Source organism: Panthera uncia, chromosome F1 (assembly GCF_023721935.1).
Source record: "Panthera uncia isolate 11264 chromosome F1, Puncia_PCG_1.0, whole genome shotgun sequence".
Lineage (NCBI taxonomy): Eukaryota > Metazoa > Chordata > Mammalia > Carnivora > Felidae > Panthera > Panthera uncia.
Window position 1 is genome coordinate 39,349,481 of NC_064813.1, and position 18,727 is coordinate 39,368,207.

At 42.5% G+C, this 18,727-nt stretch overlaps 1 protein-coding gene and 1 pseudogene across 1 annotated transcript in view; both read left to right on the forward strand.

The window, feature by feature from the left end:
• The first annotated feature begins 2,943 nt into the window (after positions 1–2,943).
• The window catches only part of IPO9 (importin 9), a 53,290-nt gene continuing 37,506 nt past the window's right edge, over positions 2,944–18,727 (forward strand). Inside the window, exon 1 of the mRNA XM_049634336.1 lies at positions 2,944–3,501. Coding sequence (XP_049490293.1) covers positions 3,339–3,501 — 163 coding nt within the window. The 5' untranslated portion in view covers positions 2,944–3,338. The remainder of the gene's footprint in view (positions 3,502–18,727) is intronic.
• On the forward strand, positions 7,332–14,759 carry LOC125925389 (uncharacterized protein C8orf58-like; annotated as a pseudogene).

The window sequence follows — 18,727 nt, forward strand, 5'->3', positions numbered from 1 at the left end:
TGTTTCTGTTTTTCCTTTTATTTAACACAGAATAAGGTACGTGTGCCTTTGGGTAGACATTAGGGGGGATGCTGGCCTCTCTTCTAGCTGAACACAATCTTCAGAGAAAAGTATGGCTCTGAAATTTTTACCTGGGAAACTAATGGGCTGTCACAGAAAAAAAAGCAGTCGGAGGTCTCTTCCAGATTGTTCTTCTGCTGGATTATTTGTGTCTACAGTGAGCCTTTTTCTGATTATATAATAGGATAAGAAAAGGCAGAAAATCTCATTTGTATTTCCATGGCAACTTGTTCTCTTAGCAACAAGCCCTCTCCTTTCGCTGAGTTCTAAAGGCACTTCTGGGTCTGAGAACCTGGCCAGAACCTCCTTCCCCAAGGCAGCTGGAGGGCTTGAGGACCCCAGGAAGATCCCTTCTCCATGCTCTGCTCGGCTCACAGAAGAGACTGAAACACAATGAAGATGTGGGACAGGGATAACTAAGTCCCTGGGCCCATCCTTTCCTTCCTCACACCAGGACTTGGGTACAGAACTACTCAGACACAGTGATGGAATAAAATCTTAAAACAACAACAACAACAAAAAACCTGAAAGGAGCTTCTTACCTTTCCAGATTCACGGGGTAGCTGATGGGACCATAGGGTAGATGGGGCTGTTTATAACTGGTTCTGTCTCAAGTTTGTCAGTTTTCCCTGAGAGGGAGCTTATGGATAGAGGACAAAGAAATGTGCTAGTACTAGGCCTCTTGAAATTTAGAACCAAGGGTCTGGAGGAGGAACTAAGGCTGGAAGAAGGCTAGTGTAAAACTATTGCACTAAAATCACCCCCTCAGTCCCCAAAAGGCTGATGATGGGCCTTTGATCATCTCCTGTGGGGTCTTTCTGCTTTCCTGCCATTCCTTGGAGACGGAAGGTGTTGGATAATAAGCCAAGAGCTCCCATATCCCAGCCAATATCTGGCTACTGCTGTGCAGTAGCCTCCCACTTCCTAATGTTTTTTGTTACCGTTGTTTTTTGTTTGTTTTTCTTTTTTAACAGAACAATCTTTTTTTTTTTTAATGAATTCCAACCCCTGCTAGATTCCTTCCCTCCCCCCACCTCACCCCCATCCTGTTTATGTGATGGAGTCTGTGTTTCTCAAATGCATGCCGACCCTCAGGTGGAAAGTGGGCAGGAATTTTTGCAAGAGGTTTTTTTTTGTTTTTGTTTTTTTTAATTTATTGGACATAAAGCCCCAGACCAGGATATGTGTGTGTCTGTGTGTTTGTGTTTTTTCTCATTTGACCCTCGCCTCTTTTTAAATCTACCCCCTTTTATAATCTAGTGTAGAGAAAGCAAATTTGAATCTGGAAAGCAAACCGTTGTATATAGTTGCGGTAACAATCATGAAGAGAGCTGGGCTGTCTGCTCAGTAATTTGTTTTAAGAAACAAATTGATTGCAAATCCATGCCAGGCCAGCTGAAGAGGCCTTCTTCCATCACTGCCAGAGGCCCCTCTCCTGAGGTTCCTCTGTCCATCAGGCTTGTCTCCTCCCAGCAAGATTCGTCTGTTCCGTGCCACTTGCGTTTCAATAAAGCTATCTCCTGTATTGTCCACTGGTTCTATCCAGTTCCCTCTCTGTCTGGTTTCTGTCTCCATTTATCTTGTGGCCCATTCCTGATCTGCAAGGTGAGACTACTGGTGGTCATTTGCCTAACCAAGAGGTAAACCTCATCTGCCTGGAAATGTTTGATCCTCAAATCCTAAGCAGGAGTTCTGGACCCCTTTGGTTGGGAAAGGGGTGAATGTGGTTCCTACCTGCATGCTGTGGACATAGCCTCCTTCACCAGCCCAAAATTCAGGGTTCTTGAGTCCTCCATCCACTGCCACAATGTTTGAAAATTGACCACCCTCCGGACTTTCCTAAGTTTTCTTCCAGGGGTGAAGGCAAATTAACCTATGAGAAAAGAAGCTGTTCTAATGGAACCGGGAAAGAAGGAAAAGAAGTCCTACAATTCCCTACTATGGAATTTCGAGGTCCGAGAAGCAATCTTTTTTTTCCCTACGAAATTGTAGTAACACAACCCACCTGTCCTCTAACATGGGAGGTGACAAAATATGTTTAGAGCTATCCTCAAATCAAGGAGTCAATCTTTAGGAAGATACTCAGATGAACCGACAACCCCAGATCACTATCAATTTAGCAGCCACAGGCCTAGAACTAGGTGAGGAATTGCCATCTGGTTTCCTCTGCCACTTGGGAGAGTCAGAGTTCCTAGAAACCATTTTAAGGCACTCAACCTGAACAGCTACTAAAAATTACCTGTTTCTCTTTGGTCTAGCGCTTCCCACTCCCAATAACATATCATTCCATCCATCTGGCACTACATGCTCACCAACCTGCCCTGATTCTTTCTTAATTTGCAATTTAATTTTTTTGTTAATTCTGCCCTGCATTCTTAACTCCTCTCGATAATCCTCTCCACTCGCTCCAGTATTTAGAATTATCTCTATTCTTTCAGCCATTTCCTGTGACCAGCCGTGGGATATCCATATTAAACTCCTCTTGTTCCTTCATTCCTTAAACGTCCAGCACAATTTCTCTGGGGGAGAAAAAAAAAAATTATACATTCTCAACGAATAGGATTCATTCTCAAATAGACATTCAAGTACTTTCTCCGGAGGAAAGAAATACCATTTCCCACGCAGGTGCCCTCTCCTGGCCAGACATTCCAATTTTGAAGTTGGGCTCAACTAGGCTGGAAAACCAGGGGGTTGGGTCTATTGCAGATGACCACTCCCCGCTGCTCCATCCACTTCAGTTTCTTTTTCCCCTACCTTTGAATTCTTGAGCCTGAGATGAAGAGGCTCACTTGAGCCACTGTTGTTGTTGTTGTTGTTGTTGTTGTTTTTCAGTGTTTGAGGGGGGGAAAAAGGCTGGTTTAAAATAGCTATTTCTGAGCCAAAACTCTCTCCTTAAAGCCCTCTACACCCATTCCCATCTCAACTCCTCTCTCCTAACACTGTAGCTTATACCTGAAAGATCCATGAATCTAAAGTCCTCTATCATAGGCTTTGTTCCAAGTGAGTTTACTAACTTGCTGTTCCACTCAGGAAAGCCCCCTAACCTTTCTGGAGCTCAGTTTTCACAAAAATGCGAAGCGATTCTCGCGGGAAAAGGTGCAGTTTTCGTCCATACGGCAGGAGGCGCTGTCTCTGGAGGTTTAGACCCATTCCCCGCCCCCTTCTAGCTCCCGCCCGACTCTGGTGCGCAGGCGCGGCTTCGCGGATTGGCCGCGCGCGGGAGCCGTCATTCAGTGGCGGGTCCCGGCCGTGGGGCTGGCGGGCTGAAGGGAAGAAAGATGGCGGCAGCGGCGGCGGCTGGTGCGGCCTCGGGGCTGCCGGGTCCAGTGGCACAAGGACTGAAGGAGGCGTTGGTGGATACGCTCACCGGGATCCTATCCCCAGTGCAGGAGGTGCGAGCGGCTGCCGAGGAACAAATTAAGGTGCTCGAGGTGACAGAGGGTGAGTGAGGCGGGACCATCACGAGGATGTGTCGGACCTGGGCCGGCCGTACTGTCCGCTGACCGCAGCTCCGGACCGGCTGGGGACAAGGGGAGCCTGAGCCAGTGGAGATCTGGGCGCCGAGGCCCAGCAGGCAGGAGTGGGGCAGGAAGAGAGGATGATGTCCCCGGTGGCTGTGAAAGTCCCGGAGAGGGGAGGCGCGCCTGGAGGAGAGGGTCGGGAGAGGTGGAGCCTCGGAGGGGAGAGGGAGGGTGGAGACTTGAAAAGCTAGATGGAGCCTAGGATCTGCAGAGGACCGAGATGGAGCTAGACTTGCTGCTTTGGAGGAAGTCGCGCGGTCTGGGAAATATTTTTGAGTTCAGAACCAGGGTCTTTTGCTGTCCTCTTCGCCAGCTCGGTTGTGCTGGAATAGGAGTAAAGGGAGTTGTTAGAAGTGGTGAGAGGGCAGAGCCTTGAGAACGCGGCTATCAGAGCTTAGTAGATATCAAACAAGTTTCTGCCTCCGAGTTATAAACCTAGCTGGTCGGTTTACCTCTTAATGTTTTCCTAGAAATCAAATTCAGTGCATGTGCAGCTGATTCACCTTCCTGGCCATAGTCCCCTTTAATTTTCCAAATAATTTACACTTATTAAATACCTCTGTGTGCATTTCTATTTGGAGGAACCGATCATCCTTTGTCTTTGACTCTTTGTCCCGGTACTCCTATTATATGCTTTAAAGTGATGGAGAAAAAAAATAAACTATTGGTTTGAGATGGTCAATTTCCTGCTGAGTGGGCCTTTCACCAGGCCGCGTGTAACCACTTTACTAAGAACAATTTGATCCTAAAACAGGAGAAGGGAAAAATCCTCTTGGTCTTTATGTAAGAAATATATCTGGTCTGTTAAAGGCTTCGCTGGAAGAACTGCAAATCCTTAGACTGTCTCCCAGCTCAGCCACCTCTTAAAGACCTCTTCCGAGATATGGGAGATTGTCCATGGTCTGACAAATCACACTCAAAACCTTGAGTTCGCTCTTCTACTGGGATTAGGATTTTATTGAAAAGAACTTCAGACAAATCTCCTTTTAATTTTCCCTCACCGCATGAGAGAGCTATTGGAAATACGTTGAGATTTGGGATATAACAGGTTAAGGACCATTTTGAAGGCCTAATTGTAATTGTCATTGTTCTATAAAATGTCAGACCCTACAATAGGAGCAATTGCTGGTTAGGAGAAAGCTCGTTAAGAACCATGCATAGATTGATTGGAGTTATTCTAGTCTCGGTAAAATTTTTGTATTCACATTGTCTCTGCCTCCCTTGGATGTGAAGGAGGAAGAGTGACAAAGCAAAGGAACCTCATCACATTCAAGTTACTACTTGAATAAAATTGACGGTCTGATGGCTTCCCTGAATGCTAGCCGGTGATCCTGGTGTCCCAAATGTATGTCTGGCACCTTCCTACAAAAGGTGAACCTGAGTGCATGTTTTAACTGCCCAATAACAGCTCCACTTGGGCTCTGATCCCTTCTCTAGCCAATGCCATGGTCTCATCTAGGCAAAGTCTAGGACTGTGTCAATTTCTTGAGAGCTTTTTGAAATTCTAGTCTCGCTTTCTTCATCTTTTGGGGTCTTGAAATCTAAAACAGAATTGCAGAGTTTTGCATTTGATTTAGGCCACTGATAGGAATAGACTGAAACACACACACCTTAACTTACTGGTAATGTGCTATCAGGCATGCTGTGCAACATGAAACGGCTATAATACAGTGACCTGATATCAGTGGTCTAGTACTAAGGCATATGACGCACAGGGTCAGGATGTGATGTACGGGGTTGGACCAAGTCTCTGGAGTTGATTGAAGTGCTTTGGACCCTTTGGAGGCTCTTTTTGTTTTTTAAATAAGTCCAACTCCTTATATTTACTTAAAAAACTATAAAAATTCACCCCTTTCAGTAACCTAGTTTTAGGTGGAGAGTGGTAAGCCATTCTTCAGATATAGTACCTTGCTTCTCTCCCTTCCTCCTTACCGCCTTTAACAAGTTATTTTTTGCCATTGGGTCCAGAGTACCTCCTGTCTTGTATTCTGTCTGAATCTCAAATGTTTCCTTAACATGGTCACTAGTTTCTTTTCCACTAGCCATTGCCTTCCTTTATATGAAAATATAGCACCTGGCTTCCTAGCCAGAATTTAGCCAACCATCTGTCCTGATGAAACTGGTAGGATGTTGCTCCTGCTATTATATTAGAACATCCTGCAGGCCAGGGCAGGAGCATTCTTGCAAATGAGTGAACAAGATCATTTTCCACTCCTTTGGAGTTGCTTCACATTTTAGTTTTATCCTAGTGGAAGAAACCTTGCTTTCTGGTCCTCTGAAATACACTTCCTTAAAATTTGAAGTTAATGAGAAATCTGAGAGTTGGTATCTACTATTATTTGTATTCTGGTAATCTTTTGATCTTTTTGGTTCTATGGGGCCAACATCAGGTGACAACCAAATATGGTTGTTTCTAGTCCCTCTGTCCCCTCAAATAACTGTCTTTGTGAGCCATTTATTGTTGCCTCACACAGGAGACTGGCCCCAGTTGATCTTTAAGATTAACCAGTCTACTCCCTTTGACAAATAGGTGTACCACCTTCCTTGGTTGCCAGGTGATGACCCCTAGTCTTGGAGCTTAAGTGGAAGAATCTCTAACTTTGAGGGAAAGGGCACAGGTCATTTGTTAACCCTCTGTTAAATGGAGAGACAAGAGAGGTTGACATGCTCTGACCAGATTCTTGGGTAGATGAAATTTTAAGAAACATTTATCCCAGAAAATAGGATTGAAGTTGCTGGAGCCCAAAGCACATTCTGCTCCTGATTTGAGAAGCATAGTGCAAGTTTGGAAGTTCCTCTATTATTACAGTATTCCAACAGATAATTGTTACCCTTTCTTTTCTCTTAGGAAGACTGAGATTTTGAGTTTGATGAACAGAGTTTGCAGGAATTTAGTTTTGCTTCAACAGAGTAAGAATAAGTCTTTTGATCTGTTAGAACATTCATCTAATTCTTGTTTTATTTAACACACGGAGTCATATAAAGCATTTTATAAACATAGTAATTAAAAAGATTGGGAAGTTTGTGAACTGCTGAAGATCTCTTACATCAGAGTCTAATGTTCTCTACTGAGCTTTTCTTTTTTGTCTGACTTATGAGAAGATCATGACTTTTGAGAATGTCACCTCTTTATTTTTGGTGTATTTATGCTTTACTTTTTTATATCTTAGAATGAAGTTTTTCCTTCTTTTCCTTCTTTCTCCGTTTTCCTCTAAGAGCAGCATCACCCAAGTGGTAGAATGAGTTTCTTTCATTCATAAGCTCTAATTCTCCAGGCCAGCATAGCAGACTTTCTTACATAACCAAATTTAGACCCTAGGTCATTTTCTTCTCTTAGTTATTTCTTTTTGTCTATTAGAAGTGAAGGCATTTTTCCCTGCCATTTGTCTTTGACTTAGTCTTTTCTGTCTTGCTCCCAACAGATGCCTCACATAAAATACGTTTTTTCCCTTCCGTCACCATTATATTGAACTGGGGAGGGGGTAATTATCTCTCCCTCACCTTTCCTGGCATTCAGATGCTGCCCATATATCAGTGTTGATTCCCCCATCTTAGATGCCTAGAGAGATGTTCCTGCTGGCTGGAAGTTTGCTTTCTGGTTCTCATGGGCACTTTTCTGGCTCTCTTACAGTATAGCGTAAGCACTGTCACCTGCGAAGGGAGCCCCTCAAGGATCCAGACGCACTCCTGGGCATGTGGCGGGCACTGAGCCGAGCGGAAGGCGGCCACGCTCGGAAAAAGGCCAGTGGTGGAGTTTTCTTTTTCCTTTCAGCTGTGGTTTTGTGGTGCTCACCAACCTCCATAAGAAAAGGGGGGCTTTTCCAGAGCTATACTCAGAACTACGTCCTTTCCCAACCAAACCCTATTCACAATTCTTCTTAGTAGTAGCTTCCCTGACTGTCAAAGCACTGCCAAGTCTCATGTCTCTCTAGTGACCCTTAAGTCCAGTAGCATATGTTTCTTAACTTACCCTTTATCCTCCGTGCTCTCCTTTGGATCTTCCCTTCGAAGCCAAGTTTTAGATAATGCTTTTGCCTAGTGAGGTGAGAGGAGAGAAAGAGGAGCAAGGATAATGATAGAGGGGAGCAAAAGACTAAAACCCCAGAGAATGAGCTAGGGAAGGAGGGCAAAGGCTTTCTTGGAAAGGAAGTCAGAGGATACCATTTTGTGCTGGATAAGAGTATACTCAGGAACCTGTAGTCAGGGTGAAAACCCAGGTTGACAGAATGGGTTTATCTTACTTCATCTTGGGAAAAGAAACCAGACAAAAATGGCATTAGAAAGCTAACTTCTTACAACCCATTTGAATGTCCCCTTTCGGCTTAATTGATTGTAGATTGAATCTTAGTTTAATCTGAATTGTTGTTTTCAAAGCAAGACAAAATAAAACAGCTGTGTATGTCGGTGTTTCTTGTACTTTTCCTGCCTTAACCATCCCAAAGCAAGTTATTCAGCGGTTCTTTCTAGTTTATGTTAAAGACACCAATCAGCAAAACTGGAAGTCCCCCAATACACACTAATATAAGTAAAAGTACCTTTTCTTTATAGACACACTTAGTTGTATTTCTTCAAAAAAATAGGTGGTCTCTGTTAAGTGAGTATCTGTAAGTAGAATTTTTACTACCTAACAGAAATCAGTGGACAGGAGCAACCATATTGATCGTTTAAAACATGTGAGAGAACTTGAGGGTTTTTTTTCTGGCTTTTCCTTATGTGTGTTAGTTTTAAAGCAGAGTTCACCACACCACCGCTATCACTCCTTGTAAATAATTCTTACAGCTTTTAAGTAAACTAAAGTTTTATGGTATGAAAATCTTCTATGGTGACTGATATCTCTGTATTTCTAATGGGCATATAGTCTAGGCAGAATAGGAAATACATTAAACAGGAAATACTATTAAATAAATAATAATTGAATTTCACTCTTACATCCCCCTATAACCTAATGCAAGTGAGTTCTTGGTCTTTGAAATTTTGGGACTTCCAAACTAGAGCTGATCATGTGACCACTGTTTTTGAAACTGTAGGAGCCTGTAGAAAAGAAAATCTGTTCTGTTTATCCAGTCTTTAGTTAATGGTGATTATAGTCTTTGAAGATTTTCTTTCTCATCAGTGCTTTTCAGCAGAGAGTTATATACTTGAACTTTCAAGCTTCTTCTTTCCTGTGTGGAGGAAATAAGCTTTCAGAGAAATTTATCTTATGATGTTTGTTGTAAGTACAGATCCCCTGGTTGACTTAGGTTTCTGTGCCCCTCATGGATCTTAATCTTCTGATGATCTCTTACTCTCACCATCCCTTGCAATCTCAGTGATGCATGAAGCGAAGTGATTAGTGGAAATTGGGGTGTGATCTTTGATGATCTTGATACTAGATCTTGTATTAGAGTGGATAGCTCCCAGCTATTGTGATCGTTACCAGAGTACTACCTACCTTCTTCTGGCACTGGTATGGAAGAAATGTATTCACACTACCCTTTTCTTCCAAAGGAATAGACTTGATATTCTCAGGTTCATGAAAAAGGACCCCCAAATAGTGGCAAGACTTAGGTGTAGTTTGCCTGGTCTTCATGCTATAATGATTCTTCTAATTGGTACCAGTGTTGACTGGTGGAAAATGCATGGTTCCTTGTCCGTTCTGTGAGCCTTAGTGTTGACCCTATAACTGTAACAGTATCTGTGCTTTCATTGAAAAAGTAATTATTCAGATTTGTTTAAATTTTAAAGTCCCACCTCAAGTTTCAAACCCTTTCAAAAACTCTCATTTTCATACCTCAGTATCTTTTCCACATTGTATGAGTAAAGATTTTGTTCATCTTGATCCCATTTTAGTTTGTCTCTGTAGTAATGATCCAAAAATTGTGCTCTTGCCAGGAATATTAAAACCCATATCATAATGGTCCATGCAAAAGTTGAAATATGTGCTTTACAAGAAAATACTGTATGGGCCATATAATTTATGAATATATATAGATCATCCTTAAAGATGTCACATAATTGTCACAGAACTGATTGACTATTTCCAGGGATGCTAAACCTGGGTGGACAGTAACTTCTAAACAGACTAGGGGTTATAAAGTTAACATCCATCATCACCCTAAGTATCTGAAGTCAAAGGAAGTGGGGGTCCCTTTACAAGTGCTCTTTTCTCCCTTCTCCTTCTTTAATTGGATTTCATACATGCATTTTAGAGAGCTTTTTTACCATTAAACTTGAACTTTGGTTGGTATCCACGAGGTCTTCCAGAATTATATCTGATTCATGTGTTTTAGTCCATTCTGAAGGTTGACTCCCATATCTTTAGGTTGTAGACACCTACTATTTTTCCCATTATAAATAAGTTTAATATGTACCAGAGTCTGAACTATCTAAACTAATCCTAAGAATTAGGATGGACTTCAGTATTTTTAGAGGTAATTCTGCAGGTTTGAAGTGTTTACTTGTGATTTAATCACTTGACTAAATGCTTTAGAGAGAATGTGGCTTCTTTCATGGTGTTCTTGCAAAAGTACTCTTTCCTGAGTGAAAAGATGGGTGCCATAAGATTGTGTCAAAAACTGCAGCTTAGGGGCGCTGGGTGGCTCAGTCGGTTAAGTGTCGGACTCTTGATTTTGGCTCAGGTCACGGTCTCCCCGTTCACGTGTTGGGGCCTCGCATCCTGCTCTGTGCTGACAGAGCAGAGCCTGCTTGGGATTCTTTCTTCCTCTCTCTCTGCCCCTCCCCCGTGCATGAGTTTCTGTATTGTGTGTGCACTCTCTCTCAGAATAAGTAAATTCACTTAAAAAAAAAAATACCAAGAAACCCTGCAGCTTAAGCGCGTAATGAGTGAGGAATCGATGGATTCAGTAAAGAGGCCAGACATAAAATGGAAAAATCAGTAGCCTTCATATAAAAGCCTAGAGGATGTAAAGTGGTTTTTAAAAACCCATTTACAATAGCAACAAAGAAGATTAAATACTTAGGAATAAAATTAATAGGAATTGTAAAGGAACCTATTGGGTGAAACTGTTTAAACATTCCTGAAAGACTTAAAAAGTAGACTTGAACATAACTGCTTAACGAGTATGGGTTTTATTTTAGGATGATGGAAATGTTTTGGAATTAGGTAGAGGTGAATGTACTAAGTGCCACTGAGTTTTTCATCTTAAAATGGTTATGAATTCTACCTCAGTTTAAAAAATATCTTCCAGGGCACCTGGGTGACTCAGTCGGTTAAGCATCCAGTTTGGCTCAGGTCATGATCTCATGAGTTCAAGCCATGCCTCGGGCCCTACACTGACAGCACAGAGCCTACTTGGGGTTCTCTCTCTCTCTCCCTGCCCTTCCCCCACTTGAATGCTCTCTTTCTCTTTCAAAATAAATAAACTTTAAAACATATATATCTTTCAGAGATATGTATTAAAGCATTTACAGAGAAATGGGTGGGAAAAGTAGACTTGAACAAATGGAAAGACATATGCTATCCTTGGATAGGACAACTCAACATTATAGATGAGTACACAAGTTGATTCTAAAGTGTGTAGAAAAACAAACATGGAAGAGTAGCTCCAAAAATACTGAACAGGAAAAAGCTCTGACGAGGGACTAATTCTACCAGATATTAAAACATCTTATAAAGGCTCTATAATTAAAAGAAACAGAGTGGCACTGGTATGTGAATACACAAATAGAACTGTGGAATAGAATAAGAAGTCCAGAAATAGGCACAAGTACCTATGGAAATTTAATGTAGATAGAGGTGACATCTCACTCAAGTCATTGGGGTAAAGGTGGACATTTTAATAAAGGGTACTAGGACAACTGGGTAGGTATTTGGAATCAGATCAGTATCTTATACCATACAAAAAAACAAGTTCCAAATAGATTAGAAACCTAAAAATTTAAAACGTGAAACTGTACAGGAGCTGCCTGGGTGGCTCAGTCGGTTAAGTGTCCAACTTCGGCTCAGGTCACAATCTCGCGGTTTGTGGGTTTGAGCCCCGCCTCAGGCCCCGTGCTGACAGACAGCTCAAAGCCTGAAGCCTGCTTCAGATTCTATCTCTCCCTCTCTCTCTGCCCCTCCCCCGCTTGTGCTATGTCTCTCAAAAATGAATAAATGTAAAAAAAAAAAAAATTCTTTTTTAAATGAAACTGTACAAATTCTAGAAGATACAGGTGAATTTTTCTTTAATGCTGGCATAAGGAAAGGCTAACTGTAACTCGAAATTCAGAGACAATAAAAGATTGATAAGTGTGACTCATAAAATAATGTTTTTAATTTGCATGACAAAAACCACCATATAAAAAGTCAAAAGACGCCTGGGGGCTCACTTTGGCTCAGGTCATGACCTCATGGTTGGTTCGTGAGTTCGAGCCCCACATCGGGCTCTGTGCTGACAGCTCAGAGCCTGGAGCCTGCTTCGGATTCTCTCTCCCCCTCTTCTCTGCCCCTCCCCTACTCATTCTCTCTCTTTCTCTCGCTGTCTCCCCCCACCCAAAAAAGTAAATAAACATTAAAAAAAAGTCAAAAGACAGCTGAAAAACTGGGAGAAATTTTTCATAACATATACCCAGACAAAAGGATAATATCCTTAATATATAAAGAACTTTTTCTTTCTTTCTTTTTTTTAATGGTTTCGAGGTTTGGGGGCACCTGGGTGGCTCAGTCAATCATCCAACTTCGTCTCAGGTCATGATCTCACAGTTTGTGAGTTCTAGCTCCTCGTTCTAGCTCCGCGTCAGGCTCTGTGCTGACAGCTCAGCTTCCGATTCTGTGTCTCCCTCTCTCTCTGCCCCTCCCCTGCTCGCATTCTATGTCTGTCTCAAAAATAAACAAATTCTTAAAGATAGTTTTAGGGTTTCTGTTGTTGTTGTTTTAGAGAGAGAGATCACTAGCAGGGTAGAGAGGCAGAGGAAGAGAGGATCCCAAGCAGGCTGCATGCTCAGCATGAACCCAACATAAGGCTCAGTCCCAGAATCCTGGGATCATGACCTAAAAGCCAAAGTCAAGAGTCTAACTCTCAACCGACTGAGCCACCCAGGCACCCCAGTATAAAGAGCTCTTAAAAACTAGGGACTCTGTTTCCCTGTCTGTATCTGGGAAAGAAGAATGGGATGAGGGTGCTATCTAGAAGGATGGGGTTAGGAGGGAGCAACCCAGAGGACCTATGGGTAGCAGGAAAGGGTTTGGCCTGAAAATCAAGGTGCGAAGAGATGGTAGATGGGGTTGTCAAGAACCTGCCATGCAGCTGTTTAGTGCCAGGAGTCAGCAGCACCTGCGGATGGATCCCGGCTGCTGCCCAGCTTGCTCACTAGACTCTTGGGAGGGGAAAGGTGAGTAGAGAGGTCCCAGGAGGCAGGCCTCCTGGGACTCCGGAGTGGAGATGGTGGTCGGAGATAGCCCCCAGGCCACCTCACTGGGCCTTTCTCAGTCAGTTACCTTCTCTGGACTTGGAGCACATAGGGAACCGTGAGCCCCTGACCCTAGCTGCCAAGGAATGTCCTGCCCACCTAGGCCAGGTGAAAGCTGGCTGAAGGCTGGAGCAGGTGCTGAAGCTGTCCCACCAACCCTCGACTTCCCCTGCCAGCATGTCACACCATCACTCCCTAAAGTCACCAAGTAAGCCTGAATGCGAAATGCCCCTTTTTGGAGTAAGGGAGCAGGAGGCCACTGTGGCAGAAACTGACCTAAAGGCAGACCTGGAAGAAGCAGAGGTGGTGGGGGACCTGGGGCCTAAAGCCTGGGCCTAGAGCTGGAGCAGATGGCAAGACTCCAGCAGCTGTACTTGCAGGCGCAGAGGCCCCCAGGGAATCCTGAAGCGCAGGAGGAGAAGGAGCCAGGCTGGGCCCCTTCACCTCCACCTCTCCTGCCCCAGGCGAGTGAGGTACACGGACTATTCAGCCACACACAGGAGACAGCTTTACCCCTAAAGGGAGGGGTGCCTAGTACCAATTCTCCCAGGCTGTTAGAGGCCCCAGCAGAACTAGCTCACATCTTTTTATCCTCCCAGGAACACAAGCAGGATCTCTCCCACTGGAACGAGGTCAGGGTCCTGCTAAACAGGATCCATTGGAGGAGTCTGAGACATTTTGAGTCCCCTGCCCCTCCTGATGGCCCACCCCTAGGATTGAGTCAAAGTATGTTCCTAAAAGACCTCAACGCCAGCCCCTCCAGAAGACCTTTATGCCATCGCTGTGGTTAAGAAGCAACAAGCAAAAACCTTTGTGTATGCTGAGAACTCCTGGTGCAGGGACGTGACCCCGCATGGAGGGGTGTGCATTGAAGTCTTCTTCCTCACCCTTTGCCCTGTTTTGCTGCTTTGGGGTACCGACAGGAAAAGCTGCTCATGCTCACCCTTCTCTCTGAAGAGAGGGCTGGATCTTTCTCCTCTGGGCAGCCTGGCAGAGGAACCCTGGTTCCCTGAGAGGCTCCAAGGTACGGCAGCCCCTGGGCTCCTTGCTGGTTGCCAGAAATCCCGGGCCTAGACAGCGTGAACTAACTTACTCATTATGAGTCCATGGAGAGTATTTGGCGTGGAGATCATCTGGGGCCTAGTGTTTTGCAGATGTATATCTAAGCAGAATGATATGTGTATCTCTATGAGTCTGTCACTGTTGTGAACTGGCTGGATGCAACCATCTTTTCTGAATCATACATTCAAAGAGTTGGTCTTCTGGGCGAGGTAACTGCAGAAGGCTGGAACTAACCTTCATTCCTCAGTGGGCAGTTTGTAAAAGTCTTGTTTTCCTCCTCATAAGTCCGTGGACAGCCCCAGAACAGAGAATGGTACTATCTTGGGTGCCTCTGCATTGAGTCTTGCCTATGGAAAATAGCCCCTGAAGACTGAACCTGGAATGGAAGGATCAGGGACAACATGGAGAGTAGCAGAGTCAGCTTCAAGGTCTGTCTTCAACTGCTTTGGTCCATAATAGCCTTTACAGTCAGACCTGAAACCAGAGACTCAGACCAGTTTTTAGATGTTGACAAAATCTGTTAAATTTTCTGAGCCATAGCTCCCTACTTAATCTCCCCAATGATTTAATACCTGCCTACCTACCTCACAGTCTTGTTATGAAGATAAAACAAGATTAAAGTGTAAAAAAAATTTTTTTTTAAGGAACAAAGGACCAAAAACCCAGTAGAAAAATGGGAGGGGGATATGGACAGACAGATCACCAGCCCCCCCCCCCCCCCGACAAAAAAAGGACTCAAACATACAAATAAGGTTTATAGTGGTTAGAGAAATGAAACAACCATTTCTTATCTGTCAGACTGGCAAAATAGTAACACATTCTGTTGGTGAGGCTGTAAAGAAACACTCTTAACATTACTAGTGGGAATGCAAATTGGTACAGTCCTTTTGGAGGAAAATTTGGCCATACCTAACCACACTGTATATGCACTTACCTTTTGATCCAGGAGACCCACTTCTGGGGTTGAAGGTACACCTTCAACAATATAAAAATGCATATTGTTTACTGCAACATAGTTTATAAAAGCAGAATATTGGAAGCAGTGTAACTGCCTAGTTATATACATTGATACATTATATACATTCATGAATAGGACAGTGGTTGATTCAATAGGTTGATTCAATAGGTTGAATAAAGTACATCTATACAATGGTATGTTATGCAGCTACAAAGAAAAAGAATGAGGAATCTCTGAACTGATGTGGAATGATTTCCAGAATATAATGTTAATTGAAAAAAAAAGTACAGAGGCGCTGGGTGGCTCAGTAGGTTGAGCGTCTGACTTCGGCTCAGGTCATGATTTCACAGTTCTTGGGTTCGAGCCCCGTGTTGGGCTCTGTGCTGACAGTTCAGAGCCTGGAGCCTGCTTCAGATTCTGTGTCTCTGTCTCTCTGTCCCTCCCCTACTCGTTCTCTTTCTCAAAAATAAATAGTAAAAATATTTTTTTAAAGAAAAAGTATAAAAGAATATAATAAACAACTGTTCGTGTAAATAAGAGGACATAAAAAAATACACCTGTATCTGCTCATTAATGCAAAAGAAATACAGGAGAGATAAACCAGAAGCTGATTGGTTACATGGAGTGGGTTGAGAAAAGGTGGAAAGAAGTTAATAGGGATGTGGATGGAGCGACACTTCTTATAATACTCCTTTTTGTGTAGCTTTGATTGAGCATTGTAGAAATATCCCTCAAATAAATAATTAAAATCAAGCGGTAGAGGGGGCCCAAAATGGAAGTATTAACAAATGAACCTGACTGTATTACAAATGAATAACATAAGTATCATTGGGTATTGGGAGAGAAAAGAATCCAAGTAACTTTGGAAAATAGTGTGTGGTTCGACTGCATATTGTAAAATTAAAGTCAAAAAGAACTATTCACAAAAACTGTACTCCAGTTAATACATCTGTTTTTCACAAGAGTATGAGTTAATAGTTGTAATTAGTTTATGTGTATACTAAGATTGAAATGAATAGGCAAACTTATTTTAGAAAATGAGAGCCAGAGAAAAAATTACATCAGGAAAAGAGGAAAAGTAGAATGAACCTTTGTATTGACATGGCATTGGATCTGAGGTGTCAGTAGATGGATGGTTGGGTGGATGGATGGATGGATGGATGGATGGCAGGCAGATGGATGGGTGGATGTGTAGGTATACGTTAGTATACATACATAGATTTCCTCATGGTGTTCTCTGAGAAGGCCTAGGAGCAGTGACACCCCAGTAGCATTGAGCACACCTAGCATCCAGATCTTGGTTTCTAAATAGCATTCCCCACTAAAATAAGCACCAGGGCTTACGCAGGGAAAATATAAGATAAGCCTAGAATATCTTGTGATACCAGAACAAAAGGCAGTGCTGTAAAAAGGATGGGAGTGTAGAGAAGTATACAGGACCCAAATGAAAGGAGTGCCAGTGGCCTAAGTAGAATGATCTGGGCAGCAAAATAATGATAGTACTGGCTTAAAACTATACAATAAAATAAATAACATGAGTCCACACTGGTGTAAAGAAATAATTGGATAAAGAAAGGAGAAGGGACAGTTCCTCATTAGAAAAGAATTACAGTTAATAAGAGTAAAGAAAATAAATATGAAAGCACCATTAGGCAAACAACACGGTGATAATGTTTGCCAATAGGATCTACAGATGGATACTAAAATCAATGTGTGAAAGTATAAGAAGAAACAAGATATTATCATAATCTCAAAGTATCTCTCCCGAGATTTTTATCATTAAAAGGGAAAAACAGTACCTTTACAGTAGAGAAACCCAGTAGACTGCACATTATCAAGTAAGTGATCATGGTTAACATTTCCAGTAACTTTTCAACATTATGTATTCCCTGATAGGATATTCTGAGGACACAGCATCACTTCTCTGATATTTTTGTCTAAAATGAATAACCTCAGTCTAATCATGAGGAAACTTGGGTCAATCACACATTGAGACACATTCTACAAAGTAACTGATCATTACTCATTGGAAGCGTTCTGGTCATAAAAGACAATAAGAGAATGTCATGCATTAGAGGAAACTGAAGAGACCTGACAGCCAAATACAACATGGGATCTTGGATTGGATCATGAAGCAGAAAAAGGACAATAAGGGAAAAAAACTGGTGAAATTCCAGTCAAGTCTGTAGTTCAGTTAATAGTATTATACCCATGTTAGTTTTTGGTTTTGATCATTGAACCACAGTTGTGTAGGTTGTTAATATCAGAGGAACGTGAGTAAAGGGTATCCATGAACTCTATGTACTGTTTGTCAGCTTTTCTTTAAGTCTAAAAATGATTTCAAAATAAAACATTTAAAAAATACATAGACATAGATCATTTTCAGTAGCTTTTAACCTGTGTACTTGGATAAGCCTTGAACATGAAACACTGCATGGGTGACTTTTTCTTGGTATTAAGCTTTTCTTTTGCATAAATATCCTTTGGATGGCTATTTCAGTGAAACCCAATTGTGATAGTTAGAATTCACCATGGAAAGTAACTTTAGTTACAGAGATAGGAAAGCCAGACAGTGTACTCACTATGGGCAATAAAAGCAATACTAGCACAATTTATTATTTTATTTTAATTATAGAATTTTTGTTTTTTTTTTTATTAAAAGAACTTCTAAGATCTATTCTCTTACCTTAGCAACTTTAAAATATATAATACAGTATTATTAGCCAGAGCTGACATGCTGTACGTTACTTCCCAACTTATTTAAATTTTTTTTTTTTAATGTTTATTTTTGAGACATTTTAATGTTTATTTTGGGAGAGACAGAGAATGAACGGGGGAGGGTCAGAGAGAGAGGGAGACACAGAATCCGAAGCAGGCTCCAGGCTCTGAGCTGTCAGCACAGAGCCCGACGCGGGGCTTGAACTCACAGACCGTGAGATCATGACCTGAGCCGAAGTCGGACGCTTAACCAACTGAGCCACCCAGGCGCCCCATTTAATTTTTTTTTTAATATTCCTTTTTGAAACAGAGAGAGAGACAGAGACAGAGCATGAGCAGGGGAGGGGCAGAAAGAGAGGAAGACACAGAATCTTAAGTAGGCTCCAGGCTCTGAGCTGTTAGCACAGAGCCCGTCGCAGGGCTCAAACCCACAAACTGCGAGATCATGACCTGAGTGAGCCGAAGTTGGACGCCCAACAGACTGAGCCACCCAGGTGCCCTACAGATCAGTACTTTTTCTTCTGCAGCTTCTTCACCTCTCTTAGCCTTGATAAAATTTAAGAGAGTTAGGGCCTTGCTCTGGATTAGTCTTTGGCTTAAGGGAATGTTGTGGCTGGTTTGATCTGTCCAGACCACTAAAACTTTCTCCATATCTGTAATAAGATTGTTTCACTTTCTTACCATTTGAGTGTTCACTGGAGTAGCACTTTTGCTTCCATTCAAATACTTTTTCTTTGTATTCACAGCTTAGCTGACACAAGAGGCCTAGCTTTCAGCCTCTCGGCTTTTGACATGCCTTCCTCACCAAGCTTTTTCTCAAGTGTGAGACATGCACCTCTTCCTTTCACTTGAACCCTTAGAGGTTATTACACGGTTTAATTTGGTCTAATTTCAGTATTGTTGTGTCTGGTGGAATAGGGAGGCCCAAAGAGAGGGAGAGAGAAGGGGAAATGGCCAGTTAGTGGGGCCATCATAACACAGCATTTTTCAATTAAGTTCACCATCCTATATGGACACTTTG